The 24517-nt window shown below is 39.1% G+C and overlaps 2 protein-coding genes across 4 annotated transcripts; one reads left to right on the top strand and one right to left on the bottom strand.

The window, feature by feature from the left end:
- Window positions 1-701: 701 nt before the first annotated feature.
- Window positions 702-11141, bottom strand: eif2d (eukaryotic translation initiation factor 2D). The gene is made up of 15 exons (XM_032521926.1): window positions 10905-11141; window positions 10027-10217; window positions 9835-9918; window positions 9661-9751; window positions 9467-9574; window positions 6341-6618; window positions 5919-6036; window positions 5796-5841; window positions 5599-5705; window positions 5321-5476; window positions 4090-4179; window positions 3380-3475; window positions 1930-2050; window positions 972-1146; window positions 702-872 (listed from the first exon to the last, which is right to left on the bottom strand). The coding sequence occupies exons 1-15, from the start codon at window positions 10958-10960 to the stop codon at window positions 802-804; spliced, it is 1788 nt and encodes a 595-aa protein (XP_032377817.1). The 5' UTR covers window positions 10961-11141; the 3' UTR covers window positions 702-801.
- A 1782-nt stretch (window positions 11142-12923) lies between these two features.
- LOC116693173 (MAP kinase-activated protein kinase 2) lies at window positions 12924-23852 on the top strand. 3 transcript variants are annotated; one of them, XM_032521961.1, is made up of 11 exons: window positions 12926-13478; window positions 17768-17907; window positions 18690-18754; window positions 19829-19908; window positions 20911-21037; window positions 21603-21678; window positions 21829-21953; window positions 22307-22392; window positions 22498-22575; window positions 22838-22992; window positions 23130-23852. In XM_032521961.1, exons 1-10 carry the CDS (start codon window positions 13254-13256, stop codon window positions 22976-22978), a joined length of 1143 nt encoding a protein of 380 aa, XP_032377852.1. In that variant the 5' UTR covers window positions 12926-13253; the 3' UTR covers window positions 22979-22992; window positions 23130-23852. The 3 variants fall into 3 exon arrangements, with proteins under 3 accessions (XP_032377853.1, XP_032377852.1, XP_032377851.1); XM_032521960.1 differs by having other exon boundaries at window positions 12927-13478; window positions 22495-22575; XM_032521962.1 differs by lacking the exons at window positions 22307-22392; window positions 23130-23852 and having other exon boundaries at window positions 12924-13478; window positions 22495-22575; window positions 22838-22998.
- Window positions 23853-24517: the final 665 nt, after the last annotated feature.

Below are 24517 nucleotides of genomic sequence, written 5' to 3'. Positions count from 1 at the left end.
TGTTGTAAGAGTTGTATGACAAAATATGTCATTTTCTATATATAAAATTTACCATTTTATCCACAAACAACATTCAACAAAACGTTAAAAGTTGAAGCCTAAATACAGTCACATCCACAGGCAACAATGTTTTAGGAAATCACCATATGGTTTAAAATAGATTAAGGTTCTTACGAATTCATTTTTTCCTTTTAAAAAATGTGGCAAATATTTTGAAAACATCAACCTGACATTGGAGAAATTACATTAAATTAATTGAAAAAAGTTGTTTTTGAGAGCATTAAACTGGGTATACACATTTGATCTGTTTCACTAAATGTTTAATCTGATGGTTTTACATGTCTAAACCTGCTAGAAGAGTTTTCTCTAGGGCTATACCCGACTCAGAATTTTGTCAGTCAAGTCTGATTTGGCTGTTCAACACTAACATTCAACTATCAAGCAACGTGTTGTTTGAACTGCCAGATTTTTTAACAGGGTGACAGTGATGTTCACATAAAATTGTAAACAAGCCAAGAGTGCCCTCCAAACTAATGCAAGCCAATTACTAACAGACAAACTTTCAAGGGGCAACCCTAGTTTTTTTTTACAAAAGCTCTTCTCACCATAAGAAATGAAGTAAAACAATACTGGTCTCGGCTTATTAATGCCTTTGGGAGCCAAATCAATACAAAAGAACAACAAAATTGCGACATTCATTCACCTTTAGAAGAGGACAGTAAATCATCTGTATTTATTATGAATGGCCGACAGTAAAGCAGCTTTAAAGACAGTAAAAGGTTGGTTTGGCAAGTTGAAATGTTACTTCTTCTTTCCCCCTTTTGGAGCTTTGTCTAGTCCTTGGATGTACTTACGAGGAATTTGATAATGATCTGAAATTGAAAATGAGGGTTAGACAAACTGAATGTATTTGTACAAATAAAGCAATTGAGAGAAATTGTAAGATACTTCAAGTATTATTCCTTCCAAACCTAGTAGCAAATTGCCAACTTGATGAATCTGATTGCCTTGGATCTGGACCAGCACTTTGTCTTTGGACCCAGGGATGGGCTGTAAGACAGAGCTGGCCTGGACTCTACGCTGCAAAGCAGTGGCAACGACTGCAGGATCCAAGCCGTACACTTCCAGGTTCTTTATTAGAGTCACCTACAAGTAGAATATGGAAAGAATTACACAATAAATCAATATTAGCTTACCGCTTATGCCGACTACAATACGTAACAGGATGCTAGAAATACACCAATTTAAATGTATGTATGGGGCTCACGATGGTTCATGACAGGCGCACAGTGGCGCAGACAGTAACTGACTGTTGTCACAGACGCAAATAAAATAAAAACACACCACATATAAAACACACAGACACAAGACCCTTTTAGCTAGTTTTGTATAAATAAATAGATATATAAATACATAGTTTAAGATAGATTGAGATTCGTGTGAGTAAGGGAAGGTCCTGTAAAGTGGTGCAGTTTTGTAGAAATGCAAAAGTTATTTAATATTCAATTTTTTTTTATAACCCTACAATACATTTTCCATTATAGAAATAAAATGTCTAAAATGTTTGTGTTTGCTGTCAATTAGAAAAATTTGAATCAGCAGGTCAGACTTCAAAAAAATAAATGCAGGTTGGCATTTGTGGTTAAGTCCACCTCAGAATAAGTTGCAATAACTTTGGGGATTCAAACAAAACATCTGCTAAACTAACATCCCCTTTTGTCTCAGTTGTACTTTGTGTTTAGTTCTAACTAGCAAATGTTAGCATGCTAACACACTTCCCTGAGATTGTGAACATGGTGATCTTATATCTGCTCGAAGCATCACTATGCATGGCCACCTCACATATATCACTATTGGTAGACATTATTTTGAAGAACTCCCTGCTGATCTACAGCTGGCAATTTAACAGAGTGTAGTAAAAGCTGTCACCTTCTTATTGGAGCCTCGAGAAGCCACAGAGATGTCTATGGGCTCAATGTGGCCCTTCTTCTTTATAGGTGCTTGTCCGGGGAACACAACTTGATAACACTCCTGCATTCTTTCCAACGTCCTGTGAAAATGAGTTGGCATTGTTTAACCTACACCAAAACGAGATGAAAGGGAGATGGGGACCGGCAGTGATACTGTTGAATCGGGTTGTAATGTTGAGCATGTGATCAAAAACTCCATGTCCACGTGGCAAATGTGAAGTTTTTGCACTGGAAATGGCTCTTTTTTTTTTTTTTTTAAACCTGGATCACAAAATACAAATGCTTCAAAAATTAGATAATTACTAAGCAATGAAATCTTTATTTACCCAAAAAGGACTGCACTGAAAAAATGTTTTACTAGATAATTAAATAAATTACAGATTGTTCTTGTGTTACTGAAAAGAAAAAGATCACTGAGCCAACTACACCTTGCTCCATGTTGTCTTCTCTATAAACAATCTTTACTGGCCAAGCTGACCAATCCCAGATATCTAGGTCTCCATGTGGTATCTCTGTGGCCCCCTGTATTTCATATTAGTAGTTTAATAACCAGTACATCGGAGCTACAGACCCTCTGAATCTACATCTGAAGCTAGACTGAAAGACTACCTCTTTGCTAACAAAATTGATTTCTACCTAACATTTGAGCATATGTGACAGTGCTGGCCAATAGCTTCAAATTCTATGTGACAAATTCTGACGTTATTTGAAGGCAACACAAGAACATTCACAAAATTAAAAAGAAACACCTAAAACACATTAATCATATCATGAACTCACCATTAAATAATCAAATAGACGACGGCTGTATTTCTTTACACCTTCAACCAATTTAAAAAGCAATGGGAAGAAGCCCCGAACCACAAACCAGAACCATTAACTCCCCGAGATTCTGATTACTCCTACCAAAACTATTTTCTAATTAAAGTCTGCCTCAACATTAACCAAAGTGGCTTCTCCTAAAGGCAAAAGCAACTAAAAACGTTATGGGCTGGCTTTCTTAAAAAAGCGTACCTTGTTTTTTTATAGCAGTGGTTACAAAGCAGATGTTGTGAGTGTAAGACTTTTGAGTAGCTGTTTTATTGTTGTATACAGATCACATTTGGATAACAGATTTACATTAGGATAATGATTTCATCCTGCGTCCATCCTGCAATGATGACGCTGACTGTCTCCCCCTGCCCGCAGTACACTATATCACATGTTGGTATAAAGGATGTTGCAAATAATGATTATTGTCATGATCGCTTCATCAATTTTTTTTTTAATCAATTGTTAATCTATAAAATGCCAAAGTATATACTGGATTTACTCTTGCTAAAGAAGTGCATATAATAATTTGCCAAATCTGGTACTGCACATGGTCCTTCAAAAACAAAACCAAGTAAGAAAACCAAACAAGTCTTTACCTGCTAAAGAGGTCATCCCACTTGAGAGACTCAACCTCTTGGTACTCTGATTTCTCCAGCAAGCAGTCACACAAAGTAGGGTTTATGGTCACGTAACTGTTAAGGGAAGAAAAATGCACACAACAGGAAACATGCTGCTGTATCATGCTATGCCAGTTGCATGGCAGATGTTATTTAATTTTTTCCATCGCTCACTTTCAATTAGTTTCACATCAGGAGATGCCTGATTGTCTAGACTTAAGAGGGAACATGAGATGTCTGTTTCAGAGTCACATTTTTAACATTTTATTCAATTATAACAGCATCACATGGTCAGGGGTCAGTTCTTTATAGGTTCAGTGGCGTTAGGGCAGCCCTTTTACCACTGCACCCAGTTACAAAACAACTGGCAGGGCGCTTATGTTTCAACTCAAAGTGAGCTTTGTGTCTTCAGTGTTGTTTGATTACAAAGGTTCTTTCTCCTGTCATTTAAGCTGTGCCTTTCGGAAGTCTGGTTTTTCGGTCTTCCTTATTATTTGATTTAATTACAACTTCTTTTATTGGTTTTTACTCACATGTGTAATTGTTCCATTAATCCTGTAATGTATTCTTGAGATACTTTCCCATACAAACCATAAATGGAGCAAAATCACAACCTCTACCAAACTTTCTTGGTGGTGGTAACAATGACAATATATTCGGATATCTGGAGATTTTTAGCATCTACTTACTTCTTATTATTTACATCCACCAGTTCGTTCTTCTTCACATACTCTGTGACAATATGTCTTACATCGGCAGGCTGCAGTATTGTTCCTTTCCTGTAAGGGGTAGTTAAGCACACATAAGTACAATAATAAATGTGCATGTGTGAGAAATGTACCAATGTTTTCTTCAGCTTATATAATTTTTAAAGACCTCGATAATACTACTTACACCAATTTAAAAACAAAGACATAGAGTTGGCAAAACACAACTTTTTTATTAATTATTTTAATGTATTTAATGTTTATTTCTATAGGGACCAGTACCAGTATATAGCATAGTGTCCACACATAACACAGCATGTATAGCTTACGCTCGTTTGCAATCCCTGTCCCTACACGGAGCTTTAAAATACACTAAACTAAACAAGAAAATACATCCAGCCCAAAACAGCCCAAAAGATGAACATAGCTACTTAAAAATGTCCTTTCCAGACTGTTTTAAGATATATAAAACACTTTGCTTGAAATAACACTTTAATTACCTAATCAAACATTCTTAATATTACATCTACACCTCCTCCCTTGTTTGTATCTTGCATTTTCTTAGTGTAATATGTATACACTATATTGTGGCCTCAAATATTTCAACATAGGCATTTTTTCATTAAAGACATCTTGACATGTCACAGTAGGAAAACCACGGGTGTAAAAAAAGAAATGACTAGCTTGACTGCATTTAGCTGCTTCAGTCTGAGGGTCCTGGTATTGTGCATGCTGGCTCACTGTCACAGCCTACTGGGACACTGACACGTCTGTGCTTTTTCTACTATGACGAGACAAAATGTCTGCTGTGAACATAGGCCCTAAAGAACAAAACAATAGTGTCTATGACATGTACACTACTTTGTAAGACCACTCCCACAATGCTACAGACTGTTTATTGTATTGGAGTAGTAAACAGGTGAACAAGGGAGGGATTTTAGACACAGCCTAAGATTAATAGTCGTCTGACATGTGTCATGGAAAAACTGTCTTATCTTATCAGACAAGGCAGGGAGATCAGAGGTTGAGATCATTTACAGAACAACCCTCCTGGAGCTGGTGGGGATTCAGTGATGCACTCAAGTAAACATGAGACTAATGGAGGCTTGTTGATACACAAGCTTGAACTCTCCCTGCTATGTCCCCCTGCTGTCTTAACCACACAAAAAATGTGAATGCAACAAGAGTCGGGGTTGAAAAAACACAGACACACCTCTTCTTTGCGTCTAGAAAGAGAGGCTCCAGTCGAGCTGACACAGAGTACAGAGTTGTGATCTCAGGGGGATGGTAGAGAGGTTCTCCTTCCCCTCCATCCTGCACGGGAGTTTCTTCAACATCTGTCTCCTCGGGAACTTTGAAGGAGCGCAGTCTATAAAGTGTTAATGTAATAAAACGGAAAAACAAAGGGCTAGTCAGTTGTAAAATGTGGGGGGGCTGTGAGTTTGAATCTCAACCAAGAATTTCTTTAAGTTGAGGCAGGGCTTGGCTCACTCAGAATTTTTCCAGTCCACCTCCACAATGCTCTCCACACCCTTGGCCAGTTCTTTCACTCGCACAAGGTTGTGCTGCTTCTGCATGGCCTGTAGAAACTTGGACAGCTGTTGGAAGAAACATTGAATAAATGCTTACAGATGGGGTTATACGATAAATTTTCTTACGTGTGTCATATGATATATATGATATAGTACCTTTTTATAGCTGGATTTCTTGATATCAAGTTGCTTTCCACTTGGGCTAAAATAATACAAGATGTTTTCAGAATTAAATGTAATTCTTCCTCAAAAAGTCTTAAAAGATGAACAGTACTTTACCAGCAGGCAAACATGTGGTTGCGGAGAAATGTACTGGTCAGCAGGGGGAGTTCCGTCTTCTTCACTTTGCTCTTGAGAGCATGCAGAAAACACTGCAACAGCAAGGCGTCCATTGCCTCTGTGAAATCAGGGTATGATGACCGGGTCACATCCTTTTCCCTCTAAACAGGCTACCATTTTGGCACATCAGAAAATGTTATTCTCTACCTTTACCTAAGAAACAGAGCCTTACGGTCACTAAATTTACTTGGCGAGCCCTCAAGCCTACCTTGCAATCATGAAGTAGTAAATGTGTTAATTTGATTTGAATCTGGGATAATGGTACTTTTGAGGCTTATTACAAGCTGATTTCAAGTGTGGTGGTAAGTACTTTAATATTTAATAAAAAAAAAAAAAAAATTGGTGGGAGAAGCTACCTGTACCTTGAGGCATTTTTTGGTCATCCTGGTTCCCATCCTCTTCCTCGTTGCCCTTATCATCTTTCTCTTCCTCCTGCTCAGCCAGACTCATCTCCTCAAAACCAGAGCAGGCATGATCTATGACTGTTTGACTGGAACTCTGCTCCTCCTCCGCACACTTCTCAGCCTCCTCCTCAACCTCTTCCTCCATCTCATCGACCTCATATTCCTCTCCATTCACTCCGTGTCCTTCACTCTCTGTGTCCGGTAAAGAAGGAGGACATGACTTGTCTCCAAAAGCCCTTAAAAAAAAAAAGAAAAAAAAAAGAACAATGTGCAAAGTTTAATCGAGTTTAGACGGTAAGGCAAGGCAAGGCAGCTTTATTTGTATAGCACATTTCAGCAACAGGGCAATTCAAAGTGCTTTACACAAAATCAGTTAAACAGATAAAACACAAGTACAAACAGTTAAAAATCATAAGCATTAAAAAACAATAAAACACATGAATAGAGAGTTAAAAACAAAATAGAAACATTAGGACACATTAAACACAAGAATAAAAGTTACAGTGCAGCATAAGAAATTTAAAGAAATGAGCATTAATTTAAAGAAAGGCAGCATCAAAAAGAAAGGTCTTCAGCCTTGATTTAAAACAACCGAGAGTAGCAACGGATCTACAGGTTTCTGGGAGTTTATTCCAGATATGAGGAGCATAGAAACTGAAAGCTGCTTCACCCTGTTTAGTTCTGACTCTGGGGACAGAAAGTAGACCTGTCCCAGATGACCTAAGGTCTGGGGGGGTCATAGTGTAGTAGCAGATCAGAAATGTATTTTGGACCTAAACCGTTAAGGGATTTATAAACTAGCAAGAGTACTTTGAAATCAATTCTTTGAGACACAGGAAGCCAGTGTAAAGACTTCAGAACTGGAGTGATGTGATCCAGTCTCTTGGTCTTAGTTAGGACTCGAGCAGCAGCGTTCTGAATCTGCTGCAGCTGTCTGATTGATTTTTTAGGGAGACCTGTAAAGACCCCGTTACAGTAGTCAAGTCTACTGAAGATGAAAGCATGGACCAGTTTTTCCAAGTCCTGTTGACACATAAGTCCTTTAACCCTTGATATATTCTTAAGGTGATAGTAGGCTGACTTTGTAATTGTCTTAATGTGGCTGTTAAAGTTCAGGTCAGGTTTTGACATTGTTTTTTGAAGCTGAGCGCAGACTTTTAATTGTTCCTCTTTTGCTCCAAAAACAACCACCTCAGTTTTTCCTTCATTTAATTTCAGAAAGTTCTGGCACATACAGTCGTTAATTTGTTTGATGCACTTAGTCAGTTTTTGTATTGGACTATAGTCCCCTGGCGATAAGGTTATGTAAATTTGTGTGTCTTCCGCATAACTATGGTAACTTATTTTGCTGTTTTCCAAAATCTGGGCTAGTGGAAGCATGTAGATGTTAAACAGAAGAGGCCCCAGAATGGAGCCTTGCGGAACTCCGCACGTCATATTTGTACGCTCAGATGCATAATTACCTATTGACACAAAGTAATCCCTATTCTTTAGGTAGGATTCAAACCAGTTTAGTACTAAGCCAGAAAGGCCAATGCAGTTTTCCAATCGGTCTAGTAATATGTCGTGGTCGACCGTGTCAAATGCAGAACTGAGATCAAGTAATACTAAGATTGAAATTTTGCCATTATCTGTGTTAAGGTGGATGTCATTAAAGACTTTGACAAGAGCCGTCTCAGTGCTGTGATGTGGTCGGAAACCCGACTGAAAGGTATCAAAACTGTTGCTTAGTGACAAGAAATGGTTGAGTTGTTGAAAGACTACTTTTTCAATGATTTTACTTAAAAATGGAAGGATTGATATTGGCCTATAGTTGCTCATTAGGGACTTGTCTAGGTTGGTCTTTTTTAAGAGTGGCTTGATTACTGCAGTTTTCAGGGCCTGTGGAAAGATACCTGAAAGAAGAGATGTGTTCACAATCTGTAGAAGATCAGAAGTCAAACAATTGGAAACATTTTTGAAAAGTCCCGTTGGTAGAATATCAAGGCAACAGGACGAGGTTTTCAGATGTTGTATAATGTCTTCCAGGTTTGTATGGTTGATCGTGTGAAATTCTGTCATATTGGAACTAGTTTTGCTTGAACACTGTGACAACACATATCCTGTACTTGATATGGAGGTACTGACTGTTTGTCTAATCTTCCGAATTTTGTCTTTGAAGAAGGAGGCAAAGTCATTGCAGGCCTTGGTAGATAAAAGGTCAGATGCTACTGGTACTGGATGGTTTGTTAACCTATCAACAGTAGCAAACAAAGCACGTGAATTATTATTGTTTTTAGAGATAATATCAGAGAAGAAGGACCTTCTTGCATTCCTCAGTTCCAAATTATAAATGCGAAGTCTCTCTTTATAGGTGTTATAATGGACCAGGAGATTTGTTTTTCGCCACCTTCGTTCAGCTTTCCTACACTCTCTTTTTTTTGTTCTCACCAGTAGGACATTTCTCAATGGAGATCTTTCCTTACCAGAGACAACTTTGACCTTAGCGGGAGCAATGGCATCAATAACATTTGTAATTTTACAGTTGAAATTATCTACAAGCTCAGTCACTGATAGCCCAGAGAGGGCGGGTGTGGAGGAGAAAAGCTGAATGAATGATTCACTGGTGTTTTCAGTGATGTACCGTTTTCTGATTATCTTTGTTTGGACACTTTTGGGCACAGAGATAGAGCCGCTAAAGAAAACACAGGAATGATCAGAGAGAGCAACGTCAGTCACCACAACCGTGGAAATGTTCAGACCCTCTGCATGAGAAAATTTCATTTTAGAAGGTTATTGAGCATAATACTAATTGAAGAAAAAAATTAGTGTATGATTTTGATCATTACTGTGATTTCAATATTAAAAGGAATAGTTCAACAAATTGGGGAAATTGGAAAATGGATTTATTCCACTCTTAGACATTCAATTCAATTTTATTTATAGTTTCAAATTGTAAAAAAAGTTATCTCGAGACACTTTACAGATAAAGTAGGTCTAGACCATCACCTAATACTCTGCAAGAAGAGGTCAAACTATCCCTTTTAACAAAAACGTTAACAAAAATTAATTATTGAAATCTGCAGCAAAATGGAAGCTACTCACCAGAGATTATCCATGTACGTGTGGAGAACACACACTCCTCTCCCTTTCATACCCAAACTGTGCATCTCGTCTCTGGACACTGCAGCGGTGCCAACTGCAACAGGAGCTCTGCAAGCAACCAGGAGAACAGTCTCACGCTTCACTCTGTGAAGAACATGTTACAACATCTTTCCAAATCTTTTATCATAACCTACCTATTATGCACTAATGTAACAGAACAGCAGTCGCCCTGTTTCACATCTGGGAGACCGCTTGAAGGCGCCACCACACCTGGCAGCATGAGATCTTTGGGGAAACACATACATTTCAATCTATATGTACAATATTAAACATCTGTTCAGATCTCGATCTTAGAAAAATAAGTGTACCTGCCCCTCCAATCAACTTTTGAAGCACAGGAGGCCATGTCCTAAATGTTGGCAGGATAGCAGGGTAGCGCCAAAGCACATATACTGAAAAATATAATATGACAATGCATATCATGAAATGGGTTTACAGCTTACAGTATTGTATCCAGTTCATTATTTCAATGTAACTTAACAGACAGGTCATTCCATTACCTGTAGGATAAAGTCGTTTCTCCAATTCAAAGAATAGTGGATTTCTTTGAAGAACATAAAGTGTCACAGAATCTCCCTTATGTACATAAATCTTCACCACATTTAATTCCTCTTTGTTGGGGACCAGCTCAGACAAGTCTTCAGCAGACAGCGAAGGAAAGGCTGCAGCTATGTCGGCTTTGAGCTTTCTCCTAAAAACAAAAGTCTCAGTCACAGGGTAATGACATACTAGTAATTGCAACAGATACATATTGTAGATATTTTACAGATGCAACATCTTGAAAACCTTTCAGTACACATTTTTTTCCCCTCTTCAACTGAACACACATCATAATCATGCCATAACACATACATTTTGTCAGACTTCGCTAACTTAACAGGTTTTCTAATACAGGGCCTGCTTGTCAAAGAAATACTATTTTCCATAGTGGTGTTGTGCATTTTGAGACTGGTGGGTAAATATGCTGCCATTCCCAGCAATTTCATAATATAATCGTTTTTTAGTAACATTAGACTGAATAAGAAGCAATACTGTAGCATACGTGACTATGTATGTATGAAGTATTCCAGGGATCATTCTGAATATTGGCTTTGGCTTGTATTAAATGTCAACGTCAACAAAAATCCAAGGATAATATTGGATTAGGAACAGCTAACTACAACTAACTCACAACTAATAAATGGAGCTTAAAACAAGTAGTCTAGTTCTGACGTGATCCAGCAACGCCAGGTGAAGTCTAACATCTGATACCTTTAAAGTTGAGCTTTTTGAGTACACTTACTCGACATGAATAAAATGACATACACTGCAGATAGGAATAAATGGCGACAAGCATTGTGGGTTGAGCATATGCTGCTGTCAGCTGTCAGAGACTCACCTGTCTGAGCCTTTGATTGCGGTGTTGGATTTGACACGAAACGGTCTGACAAACATCTTTTTGACAAATGATCAACTTCTCTGAGATAATGTAACTGTTTTCATTATATGTGCGCACAAACTCTACTCTACAAAGCCGCTGCACCAGCTAAATAGCCTTATATTGGCTTCACAGTATGGGCTATTCGTATTCGTTGGTTATGATGGTCCGACACATATTTAGGTCCGACGTGAAACTGTACCGTGGCCACATTACGGGAACGTTAGTTCCGCGGGCCGAATGTAGCACATGGATGTATGGTGAGAGAATGACAGTGACTGCATATGATTGATTGATTGATTGATTGATTGATTGATTGATTAATATGTAACTATATTTATTCAAAGGATGCCAGTTCCACCTGTCTTTGGTGGACTTTGGTAACAATGAAATAACCTGCCTAATTAGTGTCTCTTAGCCAATGAGACAAAGACATTCATGAAATCTCTTTCTTAAAATGACAATGCTATTCAGTGTTTAGTAATGGAGTCCTGGCTTGCATTGCCCACTGAGAAAGCCCCACTTTATTTGTATTTGCATAAAGGAGAATTTCAATCGATTTCAACATGTAGCTCTGTTGTCGGTGAATTTGTAGTGCTGTCAGCAGAGAGAAACACAAAAACAATCGGTGCTGCCAACACCGTGTTATCTCCCTGCTAGAGTTAGCACCCAACAGGCTTAAACAGGGCAAGTTTTAAACGTGTTTTTAGCCTCTAAACATGTTCAAAGTGTCATTACAAGTGCCCAGCCATGTGCAGTCATTCCATCCAAGTGAACACAGCAAATGTGACTGCAGTAGATGTGACAGAAAGGCATAAAGGTTGTGTTAATCCAGCCATTGCATATACCTCTGTTTAGTTCCTGTTTTCCGGTGAAGTCCACACTAGTTGAAACACGCTCACATGTGGCCTACTGTAGCCAAATTTGCTGTGTTCTATCAGAAGGAATAACTGCACATGGGTAGGTAATGACATTTCAAGCTGGTTTAGAGGCTAAAAACAAGTTTAAAACTTGCCCTGTTTAAGCCTGTTGGGTGCAAAATCTAGTAGGAGGATAATTTGTTGTTTGCTGCTATATTAATGTTCTGAATATTGAGTAAAGCCCCTTTAAGGTGTAGATAGGCTACATGTTTTTTTTTTACATTAATCAAAACACAAACAAACAATCCCAATAACCTCAATTGTTTAAAAAAATAAACTTATAAAGTACTGATGATCTGGGACTTCAATTTAGTAAAAGGTAGCTCTTCTTTGGCTATATTATAAGCAGTGTTACATTTTATTATAATACCAGCCATGCGATGGCTGCACTTTTTGTAATAAATGCAATGCATAACTGTTGGAGTGCCTTCCTCAGGTAGGGAGGGAGTCCTTAGCCCAAGTGAAGGAGTTGAAATCCCTTGGGGTCTTGTTAGTGAGTGAGGGGACAAGGAGCTGGCGATTGGTTGGAGAATCGACGCAGCGGGTACAGGATTACATTCAATTCCTCGCACTGTTGTAAAGAAAAGAGAGCTGAGCCAGAAGGCAAAGTTCTCGATCTACCGGTCAGTTTTCGTTCCTACCCTCACCTATGGTCATGAAGGCTGCGTCATGCATGAAAGAACGAGATCCAGGGTCCAAGCGGCCAAAATGGGTTTCCTCAGGAGGGTGGCTGGCTTCTCCCTTGGAGATAGGGTGAGAAGAGCAGTCATCCAGGGGGGAGCTCGGGGTAGAGCCGCTGCTCCTTCACGTCAAAAGGAGCCAGTTGAGGTTGGTGGAGGATTCAGCCTTGTCCATAATCTGTTTGTCAGACAGTTGTTATTGTTTTACACACCAAATACACTAATTATTGTTTAAGTCTTTCCTCTGCTTGCTTTGATAGCCACGCTTCCATTATGGCCATCAGCCAATTATAACTGAGGATTTTAATGCGTAATTGGGTGGTAGTTGGGGGCCCCCCTGTAACCCTCCTTTCCCCAGGCCCGCCCCTGTTAGTGAAATGCTGCTTTAACGTCCACCATGTCAGCCCGGAAGTTTGGCAATTTGTTTTTCCATTGATTATGTAATTTTTTTTAATGAAGTGGTGTTACACTGCTTGAACCCTAAACCAACTCGTAAAAGTGTCTGGCAGTTTGTCATGACTCTCAGTTGAAATTTGATTTCCTGACAGTCACCTGCTGCTTGTGGAGGACAAGAGTGAGAGCTGTCTAGCTAGCCCGGCTAGCGGTGGGACAACATGAGCTAACAAGAAAAGTTAACCAGCTACTTCTTGCTGTGAGAAGACGAGAAACGCACCTGTCGGACTTATCACTCATGTGTTTACGGTAGTAACATGTCGAATCATCTCCAGCCGGCTTTCCCGATCCAACAGCAGCCTAAACTGAGCTCTGCTCCTTTCCCACAATGTTTTGTGAAACCGTTTAACAACCCTCTTCAAATCAAAAGGAACGTAATAACAGACGATTACACTGTCACAAGGCAGGTGCTCGGGATGGGAATAAATGGCAGAGTGTTGGAAATATTCCACAAAGAGAGTGGAGAAAAGTATGCACTAAAGGTAAACACACTGATCTTTAATCTTTATAAATGACTTTTTTTTTTTACTAAATTGTATATTACAGTAAATGGACCTTGGTCAAATGATATTAAGGGGAAAGTGCACTCTTCTGTGCTCGTGTTTTTACAGCTGTTACAAACTCATTTTCCGCTTTTTTTTTATTGTGGCTATATTAAATACAAATATGACGTCCATGGGCCTAGTGTGAAATAGCTGGATTTTAAAGATTGCACACTATCATTTCCTATGTGCTAATAAAGATAGCAGAGCATGTTATCTTTAGTCTTTACTAGACAAACTAGCGTCTATAGTTACAGTAATAGATGTTTGATTTTGGTTTGGATATGGAGCGTGTTTAGACGTGTTGTGGATGTTTTTGTAGATAGCCCAGCTCTCAGGACGCGTCATAGGTGGGGAGAACAGTTTTGACACTTGAACCAGTCATATCACCTCTGGCAAGTTCATTTGCACAGTCTTGCACATTATGCAGACCCTAGAACAACTCTTTATAACTAACAGTAAGACTCTCTGCCCTAATGTGGCTTAATTGGGACCTTTTTTTTACCAAAAACATTCTGGCCACAAACTACTACTGGTCTGTGGAATATGGTTTGAAAGAGGATTTGTGAATTCTGCAGCTTAACTGTTACTAGGTTTAGCTGTCTCCCAAGCGGTGGAGGTGAAGCTTTGAGATGGATTTTGGAATACGTTGTGATACTTTTTGTTTCAAGGTCCTTGCAAAGTAAAACCCAGCAGTTTGGAATAGAGTATACAGACTTGAATATAATCTGCATTTAAATGCTTTTGATTAACAAAACAGCAATGTGTATTAGATCAATTTAATACACATGTACTCAACTCTTCCACTTGTAGGCTACTTGTTACCTACATTTCTGTGATTACATAAATATTATATATTTTTTTTCCTGGAAACTTGATTTTTCTTACCTTGTGCAGTGAACGTGATCAAAGTCTGGCAAATGATAACAATCATGCAATGATTTGTCACATCATCAGTCAAAGAAAGTGTAGTAGTTAAGTACTGGTCAAGCTGAGCGGGTTGAAAGTTTTGCTTTTCTCTTATCTTTGAATTGAGAAAATCTGCTTCTCCTACACTGTTTTTATCTTTCCTCAGGATAGTAGGGACAGTTAAATATATGTCACCTCAATGAACTCTCTGAATCAGTTAGTCACTCCTAAGGCATGTGTGTGATATGTATCCAACTATAGAGTACCCTTTGTGATTTGTGCAATTGGAGTGACAGGCAATATTTAGAGCCGAGCACTGCCAGAGTTTAAGGTGGGGTCACTGTTGCCATTACATGTGAGTTATGGGTTTGTACACAAGACACGGCTTTGTGAAGTTCTAATTTCTGTTCTACAGTTTGTAAATCATATATTGTCCTACAGCTTTTGCCTCTGGCCTACCATGTTGAGGTGTCTGTTTTGAAAAAGGGAGTGTTGACTTATACTATCCAAATGCCGCAAGCAAGAGAGAGAGAGGGGAAAAATGTCTGTGTCTAAAAGTAGCCTATGCAAGAGGCCTGAGATGGCAGAGAGATTATGACGTCTGGTGGGGGACAGCAGGACCAGGTGTCATGTGGATTGCAAACGCTCAGCTTTCATCAGCCAGTGAAGGAGTTTTGAGATGAGCAAAATGGACAAACTAGCAAATGACCAATCTTTATCCTGATATTTGTTTGATTCATGAAGTATGTTATTCTTTGCAGAGCCACATATTTGTGTAGCCATCACTAACTTTTTTGTCGTTGATGAGAAGCAAATGTCCCTTCCCATATTTCTGTTTGTGTGCCTTCTAATTTGCATTTGTCAGATAGTATTTCTCTTAAAGGTCCCTTGACATGGTGACCTTAGTGGTCCCTTAATACTGGATCTGAAGTGTCTTTCCCAAAATTCAGCCTTGGTGCAGAATTACAGCCTCTAGAGCCAGTCCCACAATGAGCTTTCCTTAGTATGTGCCATTTCTGAGTCTGTAGCTTTTGAGGAGGAGAGAGGGAGTATTTTAGTCAGGATCAGTGCAGTATTTTAGAGACTTTTTACCAAATTTACATGCTGAATTTGACTTAAAGTAGACAGACAAGCAGTGACAGTGTCCAAATCATATATGCAGTTTAACATCCAGTTATTCTGATTCTTTGAACATTCGTAAACATCATCATCTTCCACAGGATTTATGTGCTAGATCATAAATAAGTCAATGGGCAGAAGTTTCTTAGTTCTTGTGAAAGCGGGACACTTAAGAAAACGAGGAACATTTTTATCATGATAAACAGTGACAGACTAATCCAGCAAAGGAAATGTACAACAGTATATCATAGTGTGTAGTTCTTCTAACAGAATCTGATAAAGACGTCTGTAAAACTGACATCCGGCAAATGTGCTGTATACGTAATGAAAATATCACAGCGGCGGGCGGACGCTGTTCTGACTTTTCAGGTCAACGGGGGAGGTGGATGGCAGCTTGCCAGACCGACAGGATAGATGCCCACCCACTGCGGCTCCGGCCGTTTCCGGAACGGCATGGGGCACCGCTTCGACGGTCTTCCCCTCTGCCACAGGCAGCTCCACTTTCCACTGCTAGGGCTCTCTTCCTAGATCTCTTCCAGACATCATTAAGAAGGCGGCAGACTAGAGAGGCATAGCGCTCCCGGTTGAGCTTCCAGCCCCCGCTCGCGGCCTCTTGGGGGGGTTGTGTACGTCCAGGAGCCTAGCTCCACTTCGGCCGTTTGTGGAGGAGGCGCTCTCCCAGCCTGGGAAACTGAATGCTGCAATCTCTTGCTACGCCCCATTGACACGGGTCCAAGGTGACACAGAAGCGGGTTGTGTCCCATTCTCGACCTGTCCCACTTCAACCGGTGCACTATGGGGCGCCCATTCAACATGCTGGCGGTCAAGCATATGTTGGAATGTGTACGTCACCACGAGTGGTTTACGTCTGTGGCTCTGGATGATGCATACTTTCACATCCACTTCTTTTTTCAAGGGGCCCATTTTCAGTACAATTGGCTGCCGTTTGGGTACTTGCTAGCCCCACTGCAATTTTTCAAAAGTGATGCCATTGCGCAAAAAAGGCGTCAGAGTCCTTTTTTTTTATCTGGACGACTTGCTCATTCTGGCCCCCTTTCGGGAAGAGTCTGCGCTCCAAACTATGGAAGTTATGCCGCACCTGCAGACACTGGGCTTCGCCATAAACTGGCAGAAGAGCTCACTGGTCCCCGCACAAACAATAGTTCATCTCGGCATGGACATAAACTCGATTGTCATGAGAGCCAAGCTGTCAGCGCAAAGGCGGGACGCACTGAAATGTCTGCTGTCGTTCACCACACCATATGCGGTAGTGTCAGCGCTGTCTTTGATGAGAGTCCGGATCGGGCAGAATTTATCTGGCCCAACAGGCATTAAGATATTTTTGTCCGGGCCTGACCCGAGCCCCGGTTCACGTACTAATGACACATGTAGGCTACGTTTTTGTGTGGAAAGCCCGCTTTTATTAAGCCGCTATAGGAAGGCATTGAGAAATGTCAACACACGGGGCAACAAGCGCACGTTAATAAGTTGTTTAATTTAAAATGTTAAATGTTTTAACCTTTCCTGCTTGCTTTGTTTTCGACCATGGTGGTTAGAAAACCAGGGAAGACCCGTTACCTCCAGGGCTGACAATATAAAATGAATAATGTTGCGTGAAAATCCCATTTCTGGTGAACAAATGAGTGAACTTTCAGTCTGTGTAGGCTACAAAACTTAAACTTACTCCACCAACTTTGCTCTGGTCTCACGATCGGTTTTAGGCCAATTCATTATCATGGAAGTTGTATTTTTTAAATCAAAATAAAATATTATCTCATACAAACACCTGTCAGTGCATTGAGAAGAAATTAGTCTATGTTCTGCTTGTAGACCCTGTGTCCCAGGTGGTATTGACTACATCAGCTTTGCCCTAACCCAATAGCAATAGCCTTAAAGGGCAAAGGCTATCTGAAATAGTTACCTATTGTAACTCCAGATTCTAGGTGTAGGCGCAGCCCCCTAAGATTCAGGCCACCTGCTCCAATAACATTAGTTGAAGAAAATGCTGATGTTGGGAGCCGGACAACGCGTCCGCTCATGTAATATACAGCGTCTGCGGACGTAGTTGAGGGCTGTGCTGGTCGCAAGGGCGGGATAAAAAGCGTGAAGGGATGAACCCCAATAGTGATAGCCTTTGAGACTGCGCCTATACTCATAGAATCTGGATTTACAATATGTAACTATCGTTTGTTTTGTGTCAGATGCTGCAGGATTGTCCAGAGTCCAGACGGGAGGTGGAGATCCATTGGAGGGTGTCACCCTGCCCCCATATTGTACCCATCATAGATGTTTATGAGAATCTCTACCAGAGCAGGAAATGCCTCCTCATCGTGATGGAGTGGTGTGTTCTTGTGTGCACACACACAAACACGCACACACACACACAAACACACAAACACATAATTTGAACCAATAATGAATGTGTGGTCTTAAAAAGTGATTGCATATGTTGACAAAAGTAGATTTCCTTCCTTAATAAAAAGCAGTCAGGCTGCTTTGTCTAGAATATAATAAGGCAGGCGTCTACCTGATCTACAGCCATCTCGTGTGTCACAAAAGAATAAAAAGATGTTGTCAAAGCTGAATAGGATATGATTAATGTGTTGTCATAATCCAGTCATCCTGACTTTGAACATTAAAAGTGACTAATGATGGATTGTGTTTAGTGGTTACAAGTGTAGATTATTTCCAGCTGTTTAAGATTTTAATCAAAAGCTTTTTACCTCAAGAATGAACAGGCAGTTTATTGTGTTAAGGACAATTATTTTAGCTTTTTGCCATAGCAGCAGTTTTTAATACTGATTGGATGGCAAAGTAGTCAAATGGTAATATAGTGTTTGAAGTCTACTCATAATTATTTCACACATGCACATACATTGCAAACCTGAAATTTTCTAGACCTTACCTGGCAAAGCTGTACAGATACAATACAATACAAACAGATTTAGTAAGATGTAGACCTTGGATAGCCTTCTGCTTCTGCTGTTACATTGTGGCCATCCTGGGTGAACGAGGAACAAGTATAGGTTGTTTTTCATTGAGGAGTGAAGTAACAAAATCCCCTTATGCCTTTACAGCCTCATTATACTGCACTTCTTTCCATTTTGCTGTTTTTGTTTTCAGTATGGATGGAGGTGAATTATTCAGTCATATCCAAGACAGAGGGGATCATGCATTTACAGAAAGAGGTAAAAGGATTATTATTCCTCAAGCAAGTTGAAGTTACAATCCTTAAGATATCTGTCATAGTTGATTTGGTGCATTTGTGTTTACTAGTGGTAACAGCAAGTCAGGTTTGAACGGGTCCCAGGATTCAAGGGGCAGCAAATACTCCCCAAGCAGCTATTTTGTCAGAAATACTTTGTACAACTGAAGCCCAACTGGTTTGTCTGTTTACAATGTAAACCTATGCTGTTTGCATAAAGAAGTCAGTTTAATTGGCTTTTTTCCAATCATCACTTGAGCCACCATGTTTTGATTTCTTGCTGTGCACAGTGTGAGTACGTTTTCATATAACAGCAAAGCCAAGGAAAATGAGTTGGTCACTTTTCTGAGAAGTTGGAGTTGTGCAGCCTGTAGCCGGTAAGCGCTCACCGGGGTCTCTCCTTCTCGTTCCATCACTTCCCTGCAATCTCAGAGAGTGATCTGCTGACAAAATAAATGCCCATAATGACAATTGTCTTGATTTGTAGTCGCTATTTGATCAACAATCGTGAAAATGCTAACCCACAGTTACAAATACAATGTTTCCTACAGTGTGACTGCTTCACAATGAAAGCATTCTGTGTTTTTCCAGTTGAATGCTTTTAATGTGAAGCAGCAACATACAGTAGGTCTGTAGGAGTGTGAAGAATAAACAGTCTAACTGTTATCAGTGAGGTAAGGACTAGAATGTTAACGCTCACTTTATCGATAATCAGGAAATTAATTGGCATCTTTTCTAATAATCAAAATTTTGGTTTTAACTTTTTTTAAATTTTAAACTTGTTTTTAACAATTTTCTGACATTTTATATACACAATAACAAATTGAGTAATCAAGAAAAGTGATCGGGAACAGAGACACTGGTGGACTCTGCTCTACTCTGACCCTACTAGTAATCTGAAAAAGTGCCAGCCAAAAAATACACGCTCATTTCATGAAAACCTAAAGGATTATAACTTCAATAACTCCAAAATGTGCTGGTGTATAATTTAATTTGCATCTTTCCCTTTGAACTCCATCATGTCCATGTCATCTCTCTTCACTTCCTTTTTACTCAGAGGCCTCGGACATCATGAAAAGTATTGGAGGAGCCATACATTTCTTGCATTCCATCAACATTGCTCACAGGGACATCAAGGTAATATCTCACTGCATATATTTGTGACAAATAGCATGAAAGCACATATAAAGGGCAGTTTTACAAAAAATGTAATCTAGTAGCCTAATAAATATAGTGCTTAGGAAAATGGGACAAGGTATTTAGTTACATAAATGGACTATGTATGTTTAATTAATTGGATTAAAAACGGAACAAATTAATGCACATTATATTGCAAATAGCCATTTAAAATTTAGTCTTAGTAGTATTGCAGTGAAGGTTAATTACATTAATGGTATAAATCCAGTATGTGTAATCCAGTTGAGTAAAGTCTACGGATGAGATCTTCAAAATTACTTATTGGCATACTTACGGAAGCTAAGACCGGCTGTGCTTTTTTAATGCAGTTATCATATATATATATATATATATTGGCCATGTACTGTTTACTATTCTTTTTATCCATGTTTTATTGTCTGTTTTATATGTTTTAATGTTTTGTGTGTTGCATGCTATGTGGTGGTCTACAAAGATTTAAGGATGTCCTGCCTCTTAAACTGTAAGCCTAGTTTACCCACAGGTACCAATAAAGAAACCTGAACCTGAAGTCCATCACCGTCAACTCGATCTGAGCCATTTGAACTTCTTATCTCTGATAATAGCATTAAAAAAACTGCTCTAAGGCTTCCATACATACTTGCCTTTAGCTCATAGTTAAGAGAGACAGGCACCATGGGGTGACAAAGAAGGGAAGTGAGTTTCCTGGACACGCTAAACTCCAAAGATCATCGTTACCATCCAGCTAACCTGCATAATGAGAAAACTGAGCATAAAATCAGTATATTTGCAGCATCTGTTGTCATCCCACCTAATGTTATATGTCACATATGTGTTTATTCTTATATGACATGGACATACGTGTACATTTACATTAGTTCTTTATTTTATTTCTGTTTTTCTTTTCTTGTGGTCAATCAAAATCCTATCTGTTATCTGAAGTCTGTTCTCCAGACGCTTGATTGCTGTTGCTGTCTCTTTCAGCCAGAGAACCTGCTTTACACTTCCAAAAGCCCAGATGCCCTCCTCAAGCTGACGGATTTTGGGTTTGCCAAAGAAATCACCACTTTAAACTCTCTAGCAACACCATGTTTCACGCCTTACTACGTTGGTAAGACGCCAGAACCTGTGAGCTACATGTGAATATTGTATCAGGTTGACGATACACAAGAGGATTTGGCCATGCAGACACTGACATTTGCAGCTGTGAACATGTCATTTTGTTTCAATGAATGTCTGATTGAATTATGCGAGTTCCTGTGAGATGAGACCTCTCGAAGTCAGTGGTAGCCCTTTATCAAAAGGAACATTTTTGTCAGAAGGATGATCACATTTTCGTATCTGCAAAACAACGATCTGTGGGACAGCACAGAGTATACTGTTTTGTGTCATTACAGTCATAACACATTTCTGCCATCTTCTTTTTCAAACATAACAGTGTTTTTGTTGAGTGCTTTTCTCTGAGGGCATTTAACAGTTTGCTTCACATGGAAAGTTGCTAGGCTTGATGTGGGTTATAAAAAGTTACATCCTGTGAACTAGTTGGAAAATCCTATATACACTACTTTAATGGCTTTTTTTTTCATCTGTCTTTTATTTTCAAATTATCAAAGGCATTAAATGGGAAGTAGAAGTGATTCCCCCAATTGAAATACTTTCCTTTGACACTGTGACAGCTCCAGAAGTTCTTGGTCCAGAGAAGTATGACAGATCCTGTGACATGTGGTCTCTGGGTGTCATTATGTATATTCTGTAAGTCAATCTGTGTGATGTGTTCTCAGTGATTTTACCATTTTCATTGTGGAATAAAAACGTTGTTTAATTTGACGCTTCTCTATGTTGCTCCTTATTATAAGATTAATCTTGTCATGAGATTTGTTTTTTGTTCTGTCTTGCACACAGACTTTGTGGATATCCCCCTTTTTTCTCACATCATGGTCTGGCAATATCCCCAGGAATGAAAAGAAGGATCTGTAATGGACAATATGAGTTCCCCAACTCCGAGTGGTGCGATGTCTCTGAGGAAGGTAAGTGGGAGGTGTGTCGGAAATTAAAATGAGTTTTATCAGATTGCAAATCTGTCATGCTAATGTTTTACTTTCCATGCATGCTCATCTACTTGAAATAAGTGTTTCTCCTGGGTTGACCCACCATACATTTTTGTTAACTTCCAGTAATGATATTATTCTGTGGCTTTAATATAAAAGTACAGCAGCAATGCAATAATGGTGCTTTTTCACTTCAGAGTTAGGCCCAATGACATTTGAAGAAAAAAAAACTGTCCCTCAGAATTGCAGTTACTGTGGGACTGTGAAAGATATGTCTTCCATATGGTAGCGGGGGACACATATGAACACTAAATAATGATTTCCTGTTTCAGCCAAACAGCTAATCTGTCACTTACTGAAAACCGAGCCTACCCAGAGAATGAACATCAGCGAGTTCATAAACCATCCCTGGATTAATGTGAGCAGCTCCCTGTAGGCTTGAATCTTTGTGAGCAACTGCTGCCTTTCAGTGATGTTTGTGAGATTTCAACACTTATCCATAATTCTCTCGCCAATGCAGCAGTCAGTGGAGGTCCCACAAACGCCTCTTCACACCAGCCGAGTGCTGCACGAGGAACAAGATGTCTGGGAGAAGGTTAAGGTAAGCGTTGGTCACTTTGCTGCTGCTTCTTTAGACGCACAGAAACAACTCTTGATTTGTTTTTATTTATTACAACAATTAGCAGTATGGTTGAGCATGGGTTTGTGTTTGATAATATAGTTCCTTTTCAAATATTTCATGCTCATATTTTAAGCTTTACACATATTTATCATCCAATTAATATTAACTAAAAACTGGATGTGCGTACTGTTTGAATCTCGGTTGTGTTTGATAAAAGTGCTATTTGTATTGTTATCATCAGGAGGAAATGACAAGTGCCCTGCAAACCATGAGAGTGGACTATGATCAAATTAAAATCAAAACCATTGAAGACTCTACTAATCCTCTACTCTTGAAGAGAAGAAAGAAAAGTAAAAACTCAGCCGCACAATCTCCAGGCTAGTGAAATATAGAGGTAGTCAGTTACCTACAAACACACATGCGTAGGATTTTGCAGGAAAAAAAGCTTTCAAGGAGAGCCTTAGGAATGATGTGCATTGCCACGTGCCTTTAAAATAATAACTTTGTAATATGTTTTTAGTCATTTTAATTTATTTCTGTTCACCTCAAATGATTTAAGGATTTTAGGCATTTTGGTAAATGTGCTTTAAGGACTTTTGAACTATGTATTGAAAAAGAGTGCGTGTGTGTGCAGTAAGGCTTATTCATGACTCCTCTCACTAGAGGAAACAAAAATCTACTGTATGTGTTGTATATTCTGACAGTTGTAATAATTTTAATGTACATATTTGAGTGAACTTTGTTGGCGTCAACTGACAGTTTTTAGGTTGTTTTCTGTCTCAAGTTGTTCTGTTCTCAGTGTTAAAAAACATTTTGACTGACTTTTTGCCTTGAGGGTATTCATTCACATGTGTCTTTTGCATGATCGTTACCAGAAACCAGAGCTTTTTGTTTTGTATGCGTACGTGATGTCAGAAGTATTTGTCCTTTCCACAATATAGAGGCACATTGTGGTTGTGTAGCATCTAAAACTATTTTACCATGTGTAGCAATAATGAAACTTGCTATGCTCATGACGGGTGATAATTGCATTTGATTGATGAAACAGTGCTATCCACTGGACATCTTGTGCGCCTGTAGCATTTATTTTCTCCAAAGCACTAATGTAAAAGTAGTTGTAGGAGGTCTGTGTGAGGCATGGGAAGAAAAGTGGATGGCCGTAAACTTTTAGATTGTGACAAGATTTACAGTGGACGACGTTGCACATCACTGTTATCATGTGTCTTTTAGTCTGGATTAAATCTCTTGATATTCTCTGTGGTTTTGCGTGTTGTTTGATCCGTTAGCTGTTCATCGTTACCATGAAGTCAAATAAATGTCCAGGAGCTCAATTGTAAAAAATAAATAAATAAATAAAGCAGGTTTTTACTTGCATGTTAAAGCATATCACATTGCCATTAAATGAAGTGTTCTGTGGGCAGGGAATCAGAATGAATCAGTTACTGGAAAGTTATTTAGTTTTCACTTTGCATAAAAGCCCCAAGTTTTGTCATTAGCACTACTGCATTTTTGTCACAGAAGTCTATTTGCTGTGGAAAGACAGAATGTCGTAAGGTTTCAGAAAAACAGCTGTTCACAAAATGTATTATCATGTAATGAGCTAAAGATCTAACACATTTCTAGTTGTGGCTATGTAAGCATACTCAGAGACTAACTTCTGCTAATACAATGTAATGATCCTTTAAATGTCCAATACATTTTTATGTACAGGAGCAGGTAGCTACAGAATCTACCTCCTAAAATTGATCTTCATACATACATATACATATAGACATACATATATGTAAATATATATGTGTGTGTATATACTGTATATATATGTAATAAAATATGATCATATAAAATATAAATGTAACATTTAGGAAAAAACAAGTATTGTTTTAGACTTAAGGTAGTTTTCAAAGAATGTCATGCTGTGACT

The sequence above is a fragment of the Etheostoma spectabile genome, chromosome 7 (genome assembly GCF_008692095.1).
Source record: "Etheostoma spectabile isolate EspeVRDwgs_2016 chromosome 7, UIUC_Espe_1.0, whole genome shotgun sequence".
Taxonomy (NCBI): Eukaryota; Metazoa; Chordata; class Actinopteri; order Perciformes; family Percidae; genus Etheostoma; species Etheostoma spectabile.
The sequence above is the reverse complement of the archived record's forward strand: the minus strand, read 5'-3'. Positions and strand labels throughout refer to the sequence as shown.

What these genes read in the sequence shown, in the direction of transcription:
- eif2d (XM_032521926.1), bottom strand. Translation starts at nt 10,960, where the DNA reads ATGTTTGTCAGACCGTTTCGTGTCAAATCCAACACCGCAATCAAAGGC. An exon ending in TGGGATGACCTCTTTAGCAG is followed by an intron (nt 2,051 to 3,379) that starts GTAAAGACTTGT and finishes TCATTTTCACAG; the next exon opens with GACGTTGGAAAGAATGCAGG. An exon ending in AGTTGGCAATTTGCTACTAG is followed by an intron (nt 873 to 971) that starts GTTTGGAAGGAA and finishes TTTCAATTTCAG; the next exon opens with ATCATTATCAAATTCCTCGT.
- LOC116693173 (XM_032521960.1), top strand. Translation starts at nt 13,254, where the DNA reads ATGTCGAATCATCTCCAGCCGGCTTTCCCGATCCAACAGCAGCCTAAA. An exon ending in TTTCACGCCTTACTACGTTG is followed by an intron (nt 21,038 to 21,602) that starts GTAAGACGCCAG and finishes ACACTGTGACAG; the next exon opens with CTCCAGAAGTTCTTGGTCCA. An exon ending in ATGTCTGGGAGAAGGTTAAG is followed by an intron (nt 22,576 to 22,837) that starts GTAAGCGTTGGT and finishes TGTTATCATCAG; the next exon opens with GAGGAAATGACAAGTGCCCT.